The sequence below is a fragment of the Terrapene carolina genome, unplaced genomic scaffold (assembly GCF_002925995.2).
Source record: "Terrapene carolina triunguis isolate 2854851 unplaced genomic scaffold, T_m_triunguis-2.0 Scaffold21, whole genome shotgun sequence".
Classification (NCBI taxonomy): domain Eukaryota; kingdom Metazoa; phylum Chordata; order Testudines; family Emydidae; genus Terrapene; species Terrapene triunguis.
Genome location: NW_020664372.1, coordinates 30,334,294 through 30,351,930, shown reverse-complemented (window position 1 = coordinate 30,351,930; position 17,637 = coordinate 30,334,294). Strand labels below are relative to the sequence as shown.

General features: G+C 40.9%; 1 protein-coding gene across 1 annotated transcript in view; it reads right to left on the bottom strand.

Annotated features, from left to right (window-relative positions):
- Window positions 1–17,419, bottom strand: part of MYO16 (myosin XVI) — a 454,918-nt gene extending 437,499 nt beyond the window's left edge. The window contains exon 1 of the mRNA XM_029913187.1: window positions 17,164–17,419. Within this exon, the coding sequence (XP_029769047.1) occupies window positions 17,164–17,389 (226 nt within the window). The 5' untranslated portion in view covers window positions 17,390–17,419. The remainder of the gene's footprint in view (window positions 1–17,163) is intronic.
- Window positions 17,420–17,637: the final 218 nt, after the last annotated feature.

Below are 17,637 nucleotides of genomic sequence, written 5' to 3'. Positions count from 1 at the left end.
AAATTTAACAGTGAGAGTAATTAACCATTGGAACAACTTACCAGGGGTCATGGGAGATTGTTCATCTCTGACAATCTTTAAATCAAGAGTGGATGTTTTTTTCTAAAAGCTATGATCTAGGAAATTTTGGGGAAGTTCTTTGGCTTGTGTTACACAGGTAGTCAGATTAGATCACAAAGATCCCTTCATGGCTTGGAATCTATGAAATCTATGAGTGGACTTGTGAATACAGCTGGTTTATAGCCTCACACCACATTATATGGTGGCAGGAAGGCAGAATTGGAGGTTCCCGTTAAAGTTAAGAGGCAAATTGCCAAATATGAGGTATTGATTTTTATTTGGTTTGTTCTAACTCCACATTATCATCTTTGTGTGATCACAGGTGGCCCCTTTCTCCTTGCTACACCAAGCTAAGGTAGAAAATTGTTTATAATTATAGTAACAAAGCACATGCAAAACAAACAAAAAATTATAGTGAAAGAGACCAGAATGGAATGATGGAGGGGACTGATTGGCTGATGTCAAGGAAGTTGGAGACAAAGGCCTATGAAGCTGGACTTCAGCATTAGACTTCATATCAGTTCAGGTCACTCTACACCTCTAGCAAAACTGGATCCCTGGAGAGGCAATAATGATCTTAATGGATGGTGCCTGTATTTTTGTAATTAGAACTAATAAACTTTTAAAGGGAAGTTAAAAAGTATTTTTAAAAAGTATGGGTATGTCTAACTGCACCTGGGAAGTGGGATTCCCAGTTTGGGTGGACATACTTGTGCTAGCTCAACTTGAGATAGCATAGCACAATAAAACATAGCATTGTGGCACTGGCAGCATCTCAAGTTCACTGCCCAACCTCGGACCAGGGATTGGCTTGCACTCAGGCAGCTAGTCCAAGCTTCCACCAGTGCCCCTGTCAAGGCTGTATCCCCACTTTGAACTTTAGGGTACAAATGTAGGGGCCTGCATGAGGACTCCTAAGCTTAACTAGCAGCTTAGTTCTGGTCCGCTGCCACCATCCCAAAGCTAATTCCCTTCCCTGGGTAGCCTTGAGAGACCTTCACCAATTCCCTGGTGAAAACAGATCCAAACTCCTTGGATCTTAAACAAGGAGAAATTGACCCTTCCCCCCTCCTTCCTTTCACCAACTCCTGGTGAATACAGATCCAAACCCCCTTGGATCTTAAAACAAGGAGAAATCAATCAGGTTCTTAAAAAGAAGGCTTTTAATTAAAGAAAAAGGTAAAAATCATCTCTGTAAAATCAGTATGGAAAATAACTTTACAGGGTAATCAAACTTAAAGAGCTCAGAGGACCCCCCTCTGTCTTAGGTTCAAAGTACAGCAAACAAAGATAAACACTCTGGTAAAAGGTACATTTACAAGTTGAGAAAACAAAGTAAATCTAAGACGCCTTGCCTGGCTTTTTACTTACAAGTTTGAAATAGGAGAGACTTGTTTAGAAAGATGGGGAGAACCTGGATTGATGTCTGGTCCCTCTCAGTCCCAAGAGCGAACAACCCCTTAAACAAAGGACACAAAACAAAAGCCTTCCCCCCCCCCCCAAGATTGGAAAGTATCTTGTCCCCTTATTGGTCCTTAGGGTCAAGTGTCAGCCAGGTTACCCAAGCTTCTTAACCCTTTACAGGTAAAAGGATTTGGAGTCTCTGTACACAGGAGAGCTGTTACCCCTTCCTTTATAGTTATGACAGCCCCAATGTCTATGCTGCTATTTTTAGCAGATTAGTGCAAACTGAGCTAGTACATTTCTGTCTACATGCGCTGGGAATTGCACCTCCCAACTCCAAATTAGATATACCCTTTATGTCACAAACTCCTGATTCAGGCCCTATCCTATAAAAACTTACTCACACGATTAACTTTACACATATTGAGTAGTCCCATTGAAGTAAATATTATATCATAGTCCACCTATGAAAAAAGTCTGCAATTGAAAGTATATAGGCCCAATCCTAATAATTTCATTTAGGAAAACTAAATGAAAATATTCTTAAAATGATTTGAATTCTTGTTCTAAGTTTCTTTAAACACATTCGGTTCCATGCTTAATTGCTGATGAAAGTGATAGGGAACATCTAAACAATTCAGAAAATTAGATAATCTTCAAATCTGGGGATCAGTCAGCAGTCTTTAAAAAGTCTGGGTGAAATCCTGGCCCAACTGAAATCCAGGGCAAAACTCCCATTGACTTTTATGAGACAAGGATTTTATCCTATATCATTTATTATTCCTCTGCAGCATGGATCATTTGCAGTTTTAAACTAGTGTAAATGGTGGATTCTCTGTAACTTGGAGTCTTTAAAACATGATTTGAGGACTTCAGTAACTCAGCCAGAAGTTATGGGTCTATTACAGGAGTGGGTGGGTGAGGTTCTGTGACTGCAATGTGCAGGAGGTCAGACTAGATGATCATGATGGTCCTTTCTGGCCTTAAAGTCTATGAATCTAAAAGCTATATGGCTTTAATAAAAAGCCATGCTACATTCTGGAGCCCCCCCCTTCAGGGAGGCTAGCCCCTGGATTTGTCCCTTCTACCCATGCACCCCCCTAGCCAGAGCCCCAATACCCCTGGCCCCCCTGCGGCTGGAGCCATGAGCCTCCCCTCCTTGACCGGAGGAATCCCAGGGCCATCTGCAGCCCTGAGCCCCTTGTCGTCGTCCCCATGGCCAGAGGAGCCCTGGGCCAGCTGGAGCCTTCCCAGCTCCACTGCGCCTCCCCAGATCCCAAGGTGCCTCACAGGAAAAGCTCTTGTTTCTTCTCTTCCGGGAGAAGAACCTGAACTTTTGATATGCCCCAAGCAGGTTCTGGGGCAGTATGTGTTATTCAGCTTCCCAGGTTCATCAGTAATCTCCCTGGAGTACAGGGAGATTACAGATGAACCCAGGAAGCTGAATAGCAGATACCACCTCTTTGGCCATCCCGGAACCTGCCTGGGGCATAATAATAAGCAAAAACTTCCGCCACCAAACCCACAGCTGGTGTCCAGCAGTCGCAGCTGAGCCAGGGAAGGCTCAGCCTACCCTGACCTATTATACCCACTGCCCATGTGCTACAACTAGAATGGAATTTTTAAAGCTGGGCAGTCCACAAAGCCAGTCGCAATGTTCATTAAGGACTTGATCCAAAGGCCAATGAAATGGATGGAAAGTCTGCCTCTGACTACGATGGGCTACAGTGCAGGCTCTAAGCTCTAGTGTTCATAGGTCTACAGCACAATGAAGAGTACAGTTCAGCCCTCAGGAACACAGCAATTTGGGGTTAAACAAAATGTTAATTAATCAGTTTTGTAAACCAGACTTATATACTTCTAGCTATTTTCTTCTAAAATGTATGCATTTCATATACATTCAACTTCATAAATATATATCTTCCATATTACAATTAAATAATATTTTACATTTTAATTATACTGTTTTGCAAAACAAGAAAGTACCTTATTGTATAGTGTGCATCTTGCACATTTTTAGTGTATTTATAGAACACAAACCATGCACTGAAGACAAAAAGCACATATGGAATCCTGTAGAAATTCAAATGTATTCAAATTTTATCTCCCTGTGATTTTATGATTGCTTTGAAATGGATTACTTTGATTACTTAACATCTGTTGCCCAATAACCAAAGGCTTTATGTTTCTCAGTGTTCTAACAAAAGGATGCCCTGTGTTACTGAATTCATCACACACTATGCCAAACAAGTTTAACAACCATGCTGGACCTACAAGATTGAAGGATTGCTCTGGCTTGAAAGGCGCCTCTGCCTTCTGGGCCTTTCAAACAGCCACTTTGTCAATGGGTGGAAAAGCTGGTTGATGAGATGCTTCATTTTTCCATACGCAGAAAGGATTAAGTTACTAAGATCTTGTCTGGTTGACAGTCAGCTGTTTTAGCCTTACACATACGTATGATTTCCTAATGCAGAATGCATTTGTTTCAACAGCCTCGGATTTATTCAATTACAGTAGAACTATTTTTTTTTCCTTTTTATGACCTCAATTCTGCAAAGATTTATGCACATCCATAACTTTACACACCATGAGAAATCCCATAAACTTCACTACTCACAGTGTGTGAACTGTAGCATGTATTCATTTTTTTTTGAAGGATTAGGGTCATGTATGTCACATTGTATGTGTATATGCATATATATCAATCACATTTGCTTTTACAACGGTTCCTCTTAAAATCAACATTTGCCAGTGGTTACCAAATAATGGTGTCTGACACACATTTTTCTCCTCTAATTAGAAAAGAAACTAACTGTGGTTTGCCCAAATGGCAAACACTGGCATTTCAGTGGCCACTACTGCATGCATACAGTTAATTCCATTTATATTCCCAGACAAAAACTGTGTTAAAATGGAGTTACTGTTGATAATACCCTGTAGTGACACAATGTAAAGAACATATGATTCTGATCAATATCTTTTAGTGTTTTTGGTCCAAAATTATATTAAACTGATTCTTAAAGACCCATTTGATTTTTTTGTATTTTCTTTCCTTATATGGTATCACTACAGAATAATTTACTAACAGGTCTCTAAAATTCAGTTCCATTTTAATGCAGTTTTTGTCTGGGAATTTCCTTTTCTTTTAAATTAAAAGTTTATACATGCACATTAACCAAAAGTCTCACACTTCACTGGTATGCTCTGACTGTTTCATCTTACTCTAAAGCAGTGCAAAGCATTCCGAGCATATTGGCCAGTTCAACTGGGTTTATTATTTCAGCTTTGTTTCAACACTGCAGTACAAAATAGACTGGAAGTATATATCCCAGTTTCCCCCAGCCTCCTGTCCTCCAAATTTCTCCCTACCTCTTGCACCTCCCTGTTAGGATATAGATATTCAAGCCTGTCTGTAAAGGCCTATACTTTAAGAATTTAGGTATATGTTTATTATTTAGCTAGTTATAAAGGTATAAAAGAAAGAATCTGTGTAAGGGCCTTCTCTCAATCTGAGGCCCTGTTTAATCATACTGAAATAAGGCAATCTGGGGCTGTTAGGAAGGTGATCCAATCTATCACCTCCAGAGAAAGGGAAAAGCCTAGAAGACATAAAAGGAAATTTAGTTTGATAGTTTTCTGTCTGGTAAGAACTCACTTATCAATAGACACAGCTGGGAAACCCTTATGTCTTTATAGATGTAGTTGTGAAATCCTCACTTCTGTATTATTTTGTATGTTTATTTGCATGGTCTCTGTCTGGTTCTGTGATTATTTCTGTCTGCTGTATAATTAATTTTGCTGGGTGTAAACTAATTAAGGTGGTGGGATATCATTGGTTAGCTAATCATGTTACAATACGTTTGGATTGTTTAGGTAAATTTCAGTAGAATGATTGGTTAAGGTATAGCTGTGAATATTACTATATAAATTAAGGGCAAACAGGAAGTAAGTTGGGATTCGAAAATAAGGAAAAAGAAACTTGGATTTAAGCTTGCTGGAAGTTCACCCCAATAAACATTGAATTGTTTGCACCTTCGGACTTCGGGTATTGTTGCTCTCTGTTCATGCGAGAAGGACCAGGGAAGTGGGAGAGTGAAGGAATAAGCTCTCTAACACTCCCTACATTCCCAGCATGCATATCCCAAAATACCTTTCCCTCTTGTTTTACACACACACACACACACACACACACACACACACACACACACACACACTTCCTATACCACCCACCTATGACTTTGAAAAGAGATGGTGCAACATTTGAAAAGAGATATTTTAGATTGTTCACTTTGTCATTATTTTTCATAACTGCAAGTTTATCTGTCAGCAGAGGCTGGTGTATAAAATCATCTCCCGCAGAGAAACTTCAAAAAGAATTTCCCTTTTTCAAAATGTCCACCATTTCCCCATGTTGTCAGTGAGAACAAGAGACAGTGAAGCCAGCTTTCCCTCAAGGAAGATGGATACCCCTATGCTGTCAGAAGGCAGAAATATTCAGAATTACTGAGAACAGTGGGAGAACAGTTGCCATTTTCAAAATGCTCATCAAGAGAAGGCTGCTGAGGGTGGCTTTAGTACATTGAGAACCTCAGGAGATGGCAGTTAGTTTGGAAGAGAGAAGGTTTTTTGTGGAATTCTCTGTACTAGAACATTGTTCCTCAGCCCCTGCTGAAGGAAAACTTTCATTCTTGAACAATATTGGGAAAAAGTGACCATTATTCCTTTAAAAATGTCTTCAACTGGAGCCAACAAGAAATACATAAGATTTAACATTAATTTGATGCCTGTGTTTCATTATTAAGATCACTTGAGACAAAAATGGTCTGATGCTGGGTGCTAAATTTCTTAAATGATCCATTTTAAAAAAAATAATTTTAGCTCAAACTAAAGAAGAGTTATTTGTATAAATTCTCAGGAAATTAATCCTGTACCCAAAAATCAAGTGCTGTAATTTTGGGGAGGATACGCTCTATTCTCCCTAGATAATAAAGTGGTTGAATCCCTACTTCAAGTGCAAAGCTCATCTCAGCCTTAAGTATATCACTAAGAGCATAGTTTCCTCAATATCCACAGAATCATATAGGTTAGAGATGGGGGAAAAAACCCAAAACATTCATGTAATCTAACCCATCATCCCTAACAGGGCAGGGTTATTCTGCATGATTCCTAATGTGCAGTACAGTCTAGCTTAAATGCCCCTAGAGAAGGAGCTTCAGATTTCCATTAGTAGACTGTTTTACAATCTAACAGGTTTCATTGTCAGAAAGCTTTACCTGATATTAAGCCTACATTTTCGTTCTTTCATCAACTTTTCCAAACTACACAACGCTTATACCACTATAAAAATCCTCTCTCTCTTTGGTGTTTATGTCCATATTCTCAGTGTTATGGGAATCTAAGTTCAAATATATGTAAATTAACAACACTTGGTCAATATCACATCTCCCCCAAGAGGCCGACCTGTACCTCATCGTGGTCAAGAGGTGTACCATCTGAATGAGGGGATTGCTCATTGGAGCTATGCCATCAGCGATGAAGGCTGGTCTGAAATATTGCCTTGGGGATTATGCGAGGTGGACAGATCCAATGTGAACCCTGAAAATGATGGCTAGCACAGGTGGCAAAGATGCAGGGCAGCAGCTGTGCCTAGCTACCTGAGATGAAGGAAGTCACCAAGAAAGACTCAATGGCTTGAATCACACAGGACAAAACCAGTACTGGTAGACCAGGAAAAGGTTTGCAATACTGCACTTCCATTTCATCCCAGTGGGACAAGGTATTCTTTGGGACAATCATTCGCTCTTGCTTCTATCAACATGAATAATTTAGCGCTAAGAAAGCTCCCGCCCTACTCTCAGCTGCAGATGCCCTGCTGGTGCTGTCTTCCCCTGACGTAAACGTGATTGGTTCACGTCAAAGCCCCTCTGGGGACATGCGTCCTCTGATGTCGGCAGGTGCGTCTGCAGTATATCATGACAATGTATTCAATCGTAGATATTATCTCCACCAATCCACCAAAATTGCAACCTGGAATGTTGCAACTATTTACAGGCATGGTCATCAGCTCGCTGCCTCTCACAAAATGGACCGTCTTGGCATATCAATTGCCGGCCTAATGGAAGCAAGGTGCCATGAGATGGAAGATTATTTATTTCTGTATTCTAGCGGTCCCAACCACTTATATCGGGGAGCATTACTACTATAAGGTGAGGCCATGTCTACCTTGATAACCTGGGATGACCGTGTCTTCTCAACTACTTATTGCACATCTGAAACATTGACAAAGTCACCTTGCTGTTATAGTAGTCTACCGTATGTGCCAAGAGAGGAATCAGTTGATTTAGTCAAAAATGATTTCTACTATCAATTGGAATCGTTAGTGTGCACTGTTCCTCCACATGATAATGGCCAATGACCTGTTCAAGCCCAATCAGCAGAAAGCCAGTAACTGCATTCAGATTGCAGCCGCACAGGAATGGACCAAATGGCAAACGACTGCTGCGGTCGACTGTTCAGCTAAGTGTTGAAGAAGAAGATCACATCTAGCACTTATCCTATTAAATCAGTCCCTCCAGCCCCCTAATTGTTTTTGTTGCTCTTCCATGAATTCAATTAATTTTATCCACCTCTGCTAAATTTATAAATATTAAAGCTGTGTGAACTTTTCATAATGAAACCCAAACACAAAAAGCTGGTCTTGGGTTTCCTTACCAACATGAAACCCAGCCCTCATTTGCTTTAAAGGGTTCACAGAAGTTCATACAAGTTTTGATGACTCTGGGTACTGTTTTAAATCAGAGAGTGAAGCAAGCAGCCATTGCCACAGTTGTTGTGGAGACTTTTGGGTGGAGACAATTGTTCAGGTGATTCCCAAACAGTTCAGTGCATTCTGGGGTACATCATGTCTCAAAATTAGGGAAACAGCCATTGTTACAGCAGCAGGACTCAGTGGATTAATGGGCAAGATCTATATAGGTGTCCCCCTCCAACTCCAGTGTTGGGAGATGGGAAAACAGATTATCACTTTGAAGAGCATGAGCGTAGACAAGAACAGCCAACCACCATCTCACTTCAGAAAAGTGTGTTTTTGTGTGGTGGGCATTTGCAAATCACGGGCCAGCTCCCTGAGATAGAAGCAAAATGGAGAGAGAATACTTGGCCTGTTGAGGGTCAAGGTGTCCTTGGGAAGAGGGACAGTGTCTCCTGAATTATTGGCCTCAGATGAAAAAAATATACGAAACTCAGCAGTTTTGCTCTGAGTTTTTCTGGTTCATTAAAAAAAAAAAAGGTAGTTTGATGGATTCCAGGGCACACACATTTTGGGGGAAAAAATAAGAAGATTTCTACTAACTCTTCAGCTGAATCTGGTGCATTTAGTGAGCCTTTAATATATAAATTTTCAGCACAACATGGGCTCTGGTAACATTCAATTTTGCATTAAAAAAAATAAACAAATACTGTGAAAATCCCTTCATACCATGTAATTAACTAGTTAATGGTTATATTAGGACACCACATATGTGTGTGCATGTATGATTACCCTGCTTAATTTAAAAGCATGCACACTTTGCAATGAGCTCTGCATGGGTACTCTGTGTGCTAAATGTGGCAGGGTCAGGGCTCTAGACAGTCACACAAGGGCAGAGATATTCTGTTATGGCCTATTAACCAGTGTCATTTAAATGAACTCTTTAGAGCCATTAAGGGTATGTCTACACAGCAAAAACCAAACCAAAACAAAACACTGCAGCGAGCCTCAGAGCTCACAGGGCTCATGGATTTGGGCTCACAGGGCTCATGCTGCGGGGCTAAAAATAGCAGTGCAGCCGTTGAGGCTTGAGATGGATCCCGGACTCTGAGACCCGCTCACACAAGACACAAGAAGATGCTTTTACTCTTCGGTATGGCAGATATTCTCTATTATATATACTACAAAAGTAATGCTGTGTCATATTTAAACCCATACAAATGAGGAGATTTTGCACTAAGTCACGCATGTACACCTTTTATTAGTGTTAATAAAAGAGTATTAAAGTTGGAGAGATAGCCTTTGGTTTTTCAGAATATAAAGTAGTTCAAGAACAAATGAAATTCAAGTGTTACCATACATTAAAATGACATATTAGTGACAATAAAAGAAGATTTACTACCTGAACACAATAATAAAATAACACAATCAATAATCAGCCCTCTCCGGGTGAGAAGGGGAGATGTTTACAATGTCACTTCTTCAATAAACTCAGGTAAGTCTCCTGTAACACATTCTAACATTGTATCACTGCCAGAGTGCACAACAAGCATCATGAACCTGCGTGTTTCCAAAGATCATTGTGAAGACATTCCACTCCCCCTCCCCAGTTACAGTGATTCAGGTATGAGTGGGGGGGAGGAAGCAAAGTATTTGCCTGGATTTGCTGATAATACACACTCCTGGGTAATGGGCTGGCTCAGGGAGAGGCATCATCCCTTTTCTTACCTCTTGGCCACCTCATGTGTGGGTGAAGTATTGAGACTAGGAGGAGTCAGGATGCCCCTAGCCCAGGGGTAGTCAATTATTTTTGTCAAGGTCCAAATTTCTTGGTCAAGGTATAGTCAAGGCCCAGATGCCACAGAAAACAATAACAAAACCCAATAACAATCATGAGTAAATAAAATGATTTGGGGATCCGTTCAAAAGCATCTGGCAGTCTGGATTTGGACCGCGATCCGCCTGTTGACTATCCCTGCCCTAGCCCTTCCTCTGAGGTCTAATGGGTCTGTTTGCAGGCTATGAGGGCTCCTTGCTTCTAGAGATTTATACAGCTCCTCTTAAGGGCAGGATACCATACCGGTGCCTATTTTAAACCTATCCCATGCTCCCTCCTGCCTTGTGGTTTTTAGTATGTTGCTGCTGTTCACTTTCAGAGCTGCTAGATTTTCGGTTCTGCTCTGGATTCAGCTTTTTCATGGGCCAGTATTAATTTGTTTTTTTCTCACTGAGTGAACTGTGTATGCTCATACATTCAGTGTAAGTGTTAAATAGTCTGAAGGGTCTGACCTTTAGGCTGTGCTGCAAAGCATATCTACTATTCTGCCTGGCTTTTGGTGAGAAGGAAGCGGTGAGAAGATGGGGAGTGGTGAGGATGTTAATTTTTAAATCACAGGCATCACTGTTTACGGGACTGAATGAGGGAATTGTATATTAAAACAACTGCATTTCTAAATGCTGTGAAGAGCACTTACAAGAGTGCCTATCCTTAGCTCTATCTGTTTTTGTTTATAAGTCAAAATACATAATCTGATGCGCTCATACAATAGCAAATATACATAGCCACTAGCGTTGAGTGAAAGGTTCAGGAAAGAGTGGGAGGAGAGAATTCAAATTTGTCCAACCCACCACACTGAAATGTAAAGGAAGGCCAAACCTGGCAGGGTGGAGTTGGCTAATACAAAAAGTAGTGATGTTCCATTGGCCAAGATCCTGCTTTAGAGCAGTTTTATGCCACTGTGGCAATGCCTAGTTACCCAAAGACAGATTTCCCACAAAATGGAGGGTTCCTCCTGTGTATGTTGCATTGGAGCTATGAAAGTCACAACAGCAAGGACTCTGTTACACCCACTTCCAACCAACAATTCAGGGGACTGCTCAGGTCCTTAAACCATCCTTATCTGCCAGAAATGTCCCCCTTTTTGCATTTGGATTCAAGAACAATTTAGAACAGCCCTCATAATGCTGTCAGTTGCACCAGGGACTGACAAGTGCCAACAGAGTCCCAGTACTAGGTAGCACAAAAGTGGCTTAAAGCCACCAGTGTCTGTTTGCACATATAGAATCATAGAAGTTCAGGACTGGAAGAGAGGTCATCTAGTCCGGTCCCCTGCACTCAAGACAGGACTACAGAATAGCTAGACCATTCCTGATAGGTGTTTGTCTAACCCGATCTTAAAAACCTCCAATGATGGAGATTCCACAATCTCCCTAGGCAATTTGTTCCAGTGCTTAACCACCCTGACAGTTAGGAAGTTTTCCTAATGTCCAACCTAAATCTCCTTTGCTGCAATTTAAGCCCATTGCTTCTTGTCCTGTCCTCAAAGGTTAACAAGAACAATTTTTCTCCCTCCTCCTTGTAACAATATTATATGTACTCGAAAACTGTTATCACATCCCCCCCTCCATCTTCTCTTCTCCAGGCTAAACAAACCCAATGTTTTCAATATTTCCTCATAGGTCCTGTTTTCTAGACCTTTAATCATTTTGTTGCTCTCCTCTGGACTTTCTCCAATTTGTGTGCATCTTTTCTCAAATGTGGTGTTCAGAACTGGACACAATATTCCAGTTGAGGCCTTATCAGCGTGGAATAGAGCAGAAGAATTACTTCTTGTATCTTGCTTACAACACTCTTTCTAATACATACCAGAATGATGTTTGCTTTTTTTGCAACAGTGTCACACTGTTGACTCATTTAGCTTGTGATCCTCTATGACCCCCAGATCCCTTTCTGCAGTACTCCTTCCTAGGTAGTCATTTACCATTTTGTATGTGTGCAACTGATTGTTCCTTGCATTTGTCCTTTTTGAATTCATCCTATTAACTTCAGACCATTTCTCCAGTTTGTCCAGATCATTTTGAATTTTAATCCTACCCTCCAAATCACTTGCAACTTCTGCCAGCTTGGTATCGTCCGCAAACTTTATATAAGTATACACTATACATTATCTAAACCATTGATGAAGATATTGAATAGAACCAGACCCAGAACTGATCCCTGAGGAGCCCCACTTGATATACCCTTCCAGTTTGACTGTGAACCACTGATAACTACTCCCTGGGAACAGTTTTCCAACCAGTTATGCACCCACCGTATCTGAATTTCCCTAGTTTATTTATGGGAAGGTCATGTGAGACAATATCAAAAGCCTTACTAAAGTCAAGCTATACCACATCTAGTGCTTCCCCCTAACCACAAAGCTTGTCAAAGAAAGCTATTAGCTATTTGTTCTTGACAAATCCATGCTGACTGTTACTTATTGCCTTACTATCTTCGAGTTGTTTGCAAATGGATTGCTTGATTATTTGCTCCATTATTTTTCCAGGTACTGAAGTTAAGGTGATTGGTCTGTAATTCCCCAGGTTATCCTTATTCCCCATTTTATAGATTGGCACTATATTTGTCCTCTTGCAATCCCCTGGAATCTCTCCCATCTTCTATGAGTTTTTGAAGATAATCACTAATGGCTCAGATACCTTCTCAACTCCTTGAGTATTCCAGGATGTATTTCATCAAGTCCTGATGACGTGAAGACATCTAACTTGTCTAAGTAATTTTTAACTTGTTCTGTCCTTATTTTAGCCTCAAATCCTACCTCATTTTCACTGGCATTCACTATGTTAGATGTCCATCACTAGTTAAATTTGGTGAAAACTGAAACAAAAAAGTGAGCAATGGGCCTTGGTCTTCCTCTTACTTCTAATGTATTTGTAGAAAGTTTTCTTGTGACCCTTTATGTCTCTGGCTAATTTAATCTTGTTTCGTGCCTTTGCCTTTATAATTTTGTCCCTCTATGCTTGTGTTGCTTCTTTCATAGATTCATAGATTCTAGGACTGGAAGGGACCTCGAGAGGTCATCGAGTCCAGTCCCCTGCCCTCATGGCAGGACCAAATACTGTCTAGACCATCCCTGATAGACATTTATCTAACTTACTCTTAAATATCTCCAGAGATGGAGAGTCCACAACCTCCCTAGGCAGTTTATTCCAGTGTTTAACCACCCTGACAATTAGGAACTTTCCTAATGTCCAACCTAAACCGCCCTTGCTGCAGTTTAAGCCCATTGCTTCTGGTTTTATCCTTAGAGGCTAAGGTGAACAAGTTTTCTCCCTCCTCCTCATGGCACCCTTTTAGATAACTGAAAACTGCTATCATGTCCCCTCTCAGTCTTCTCTTTTCCAAACTAAACAAACCCAATTCTTTCAGCCTTCCTTCATAGGTCATGTTCTCAAGACCTTTAATCATTCTTGTTGCTCTTCTCTGGACCCTCTCCAATTTCTCCACATCTTTCTTGAAATGCGGTGCCCAGAACTGGACACAATACTCCAGTTGAGGCCTAACCAGTGCAGAGTAGAGCGGAAGAATGACTTCTCATGTCTTGCTCACAACACACCTGTTAATACATCCCAGAATCACGTTTGCTTTTTTTGCAACAGTATCACACTGTTGACTCATATTTAGCTTGTGGTCAACTATAACCCCTAGATCCCTTTCTGCCGTACTCCTTCCTAGACAGTCTCTTCCCATTCTGTATGTGTGAAACGGATTGTTCCTTCCTAAGTGGAGCACTTTGCATTTGTCTTTGTTAAACTTCATCCTGTTTACCTCAGACCATTTCTCCAATTTGTCCAGATCATTTTGAATTATGACCCTGTCCTCCAAAGCAGTTGCAATCCCTCCCAGTTTGGTATCATCCGCAAACTTGATAAGCGTACTTTCTATGCCAATATCTAAGTCGTTAATGAAGATATTGAACAGAGCCGGTCCCAAAACAGACCCCTGCGGAACCCCACTTGTTATACCTTTCCAGCAGGATTGGGAACCATTAACAACAACTCTCTGAGTATGGTTATCCAGCCAGTTATGCACCCACCTTATAGTAGCCCCATCTAAATTGTATTTGCCTAGTTTATCGATAAGAATATCATGCGAGACCGTATCAAATGCCTTACTAAAGTCTAGGTATACCACATCCACAGCTTCTCCCTTATCCACAAGGCTTGTTATCCTATCAAAGAAAGCTATCAGATTGGTTTGACATGATTTGTTCTTTACAAATCCATGCTGGCTATTCCCTATCACCTTACCACCTTCCAAGTGTTTGCAGATGATTTCCTTAATTACTTGCTCCATTATCTTCCCTGGCACAGAAGTTAAACTAACTGGTCTGTAGTTTCCTGCGTTGTTTTTATTTCCCTTTTTATAGATGGGCACTATATTTGCCCTTTTCCAGTCTTCTGGAATCTCTCCCGTCTCCCATGATTTTCCAAAGATAATAGCTAGAGGCTCAGATACCTCCTCTATTAGCTCCTTGAGTATTCTAGGATGCATTTCATCAGGCCCTGGTGACTTGCAGGCATCTAACTTTTCTAAGTGATTTTTAACTTGTTCTTTATTTTATCTGCTAAACCTACCCCCTTCCCATTAGCATTCACTAGATTAGGCATTCCTTCAGACTTCTCAGTGAAGACCGAAACAAAGAAGCCATTAAGCATCTCTGCCATTTCCAAGTTTCCTGTTACTGTTTCTCCCTCTTCACTGAGCAATGGGCCTACCCTGTCTTTGGTCTTCCTCTTGCTTCTAATGTATTGATAAAAAGTCTTCTTGTTTCCCTTTATTCCCGTAGCTAGTTTGAGCTCATTTTGTGCCTTTGCCTTTCTAATCTTGCCCCTGCATTCCTGTGTTGTTTGCATATATTAATCCTTTGTAATCTGTCCTAGTTTCCATTTTTTATATGACTCCTTTTTATTTTTTAGATCATGCAAGATCTTGTGGTTAAGCCAAGGTGGTCTTTTGCCACATTTTCTATCTTTCCTATTCATCCTTTGTAATTTGATCTAGTTTCCACTTTTTGTAGGACTCTTTTTAGAGTTTCAGATCATTGAAGATCTCCTGGTTAAACCAGGGTGGTCTCTTGCCATACTTTCTATCTTTCCTATGCAGTGGGATAGTTTGGTCTTGTGCCCTTAATAATGTCTCTTTGAAACCTTTCCAACTCTCTCAAACAGTTTTCCCCCTAAGACTTGCTTCCCATGGGATCTTACCTACCAACCCCTTGAGTTTATAAAGTCTGCCTTCTTGAAATCCATTTTCTTTATTGTGCTGTTTTCCTTCCTACGATTCCTTAGAATCATGAACTCTATCATTTAATGATGATTTTCACCCAAGCTGCCTTCCACTTTCAAATTCTCATTCTCCCCTATTTGTCTAAATCAGGGATCGGCAACCTGGTAACCCCCCTGACGGGCTGAGCTGGTTTGTTTACCTGCCACATTTGCAGGTTCGGCCGATCACAGCTCCCACTGGCTGCGGTTTGCCGCTCCAGGCCAACGAGGGCTGCGGGAAGCAGCCTGGGCCGAGGGATGTGCTGGCCGCTGCTTTCCACAGCCCCCATTGGCCTGGAGCGGCGAACCGCAGCCAGTGGGAGCTGCAATTGGCTGAAACTGTGGACGCTGTAGGTAAACAAACCAGCCCGGCCCACCAGGGGGCTTACCCTGGTGGGTTACGTGCCAAAGGTTGCTGATCCCTGGTCTAAATCAAATCTAGTACAGCCTCTCCCTTATTGCTTTCTCCACCTTCTGAATTAAAAAAAAATTGTCTCCAATGCATTCCAAGAACTTGTTGGATAACCTGTGCCCTGTTGTATTATTTTCCCAACATGGGTCTGGGTAGTTGAAGTCCCCCATGACCATCAAACACTCCTGTGTTTGGGATGATTTTGTTAGATGTTTAAAAAAAAGCCTCATCAACTTCTTCCTGGGTAGGTGATCTGTAGTAGACCTCTACCATGACATCACCCTTGTTTTTTATGCCTTTTATCATTACCCAGCGACTTTCAACAAATCTGCTTACTATTTCCATCTCAACCTTGGTCCAAGGGTATACATCTTTGATATACAAGGCAACACTTCCTCCCTTTTTTCCCCTGCCTATCCTTCCCGAGCAAGCTATACTCTTCTATACTAATATTCCAGTCATGTGAACTATCCCACCCAGCCTCTGTGATGCCAACTATGCCATAGTTGTAATCACTCACTAGGATTTCTAGTTCTTCCTGCTTATTCCCCATATTTGCATTAGTTTATAAATGTCTAGGATACTGATTTGTTATCCCCTCTTGTCTCTCCTTTGTCCCTGCAATGCCCATGCTCCCCCCATATTCCGACTCTTCTCCCAGGTCTCCATGTTTTTTAATTACACATGTGCGCCTACGCACAGGCATACATACACTCCAGCTGTGCAGAGCATACAACACAGCTCAGGATCTGGGCAATTATGCTGTCAGGAGGTTACATCACATCACCAGCTCAGTGGATCCAGAAGCAGACAGAGCCAGTGTTTTAATGTCAATGTTTCATAAAGCCAAGTCACTGTACATAAATGCTGTCACATCACAACAATCACCACCATCACTTTGGGGTCAGGGTTCATCAAGCACTATGGCTAAAGCCCATCCTCTTAAGAATCACCAATTCCTAATAACCATTTAATTGCCCCCAGCCAGAGCCACATCTCCGAATGAAGCTTATTTCAGAGCTTTGTTTAAATACAGAGAAAACATTTTTCAAAGCATCACTAAACAACTGGGTGCAATTCCATGGTTGTGGTATGCAGGAAGTCAGACTACATGATCAAAATGGTCCCTTCTGGCCTTAAAATCTATGACTCTGTAAACACCTTTATCCTACAGTGACATCCTAAGGCCTCCAAAACACTATGTGCTTTCATCAAGGACATAAAATATATGACATAATGTTTTATATTATATAATACACATTTATTCTATTGCATGTTAATTGCAAAGTTCATAGTACATACTAGCTACAAATAACTACTGTTATTTGAAATTAACTCTAAAATAATGCCCCAAGACACAAGGTAGTTGCTACTCTGAAACTTTTAGCCACACAAAGGAATAAACCATGAGACGACTGCTAAATGCGTGTGGTACCTTCTTTGTCATCATGATGTATGATTGCATCCTGTATCATATCAGCGAGGTTGAAATGAACTCGGTGATTCTTTCCATGTTTCAATTTTTTCACATGTCCTTCCTGTTTCTGAAAAGCTTTTTCTCTTTCATAATATGCCTTTATTTGATCACAGCGCATACGCTTCACCAACCGCTGACGCTGGCCTAAAGGGAGGGACTCCAGCAAGCACTGGTCAATTTCCATGTCATGTGTTCGAAAAACATTACATAGCTGGAAACAGCCTACAAGAAATGAAAGAAAAACGAATTAAGGTCAGATAACACTGAGTTTTCAATGTTTAATGAAATTCCCACCAAACTTCTAGGGGTTTCTATTTAACTCTTTAGAAGTAAGCTTCACCTAGTTGACTAATGCTATTTGGGAAGCACCTGTTTTGCTATCATCTGCTTTATGGAAACACATAATTAATTCCATGTTAAAAATATTTTCAC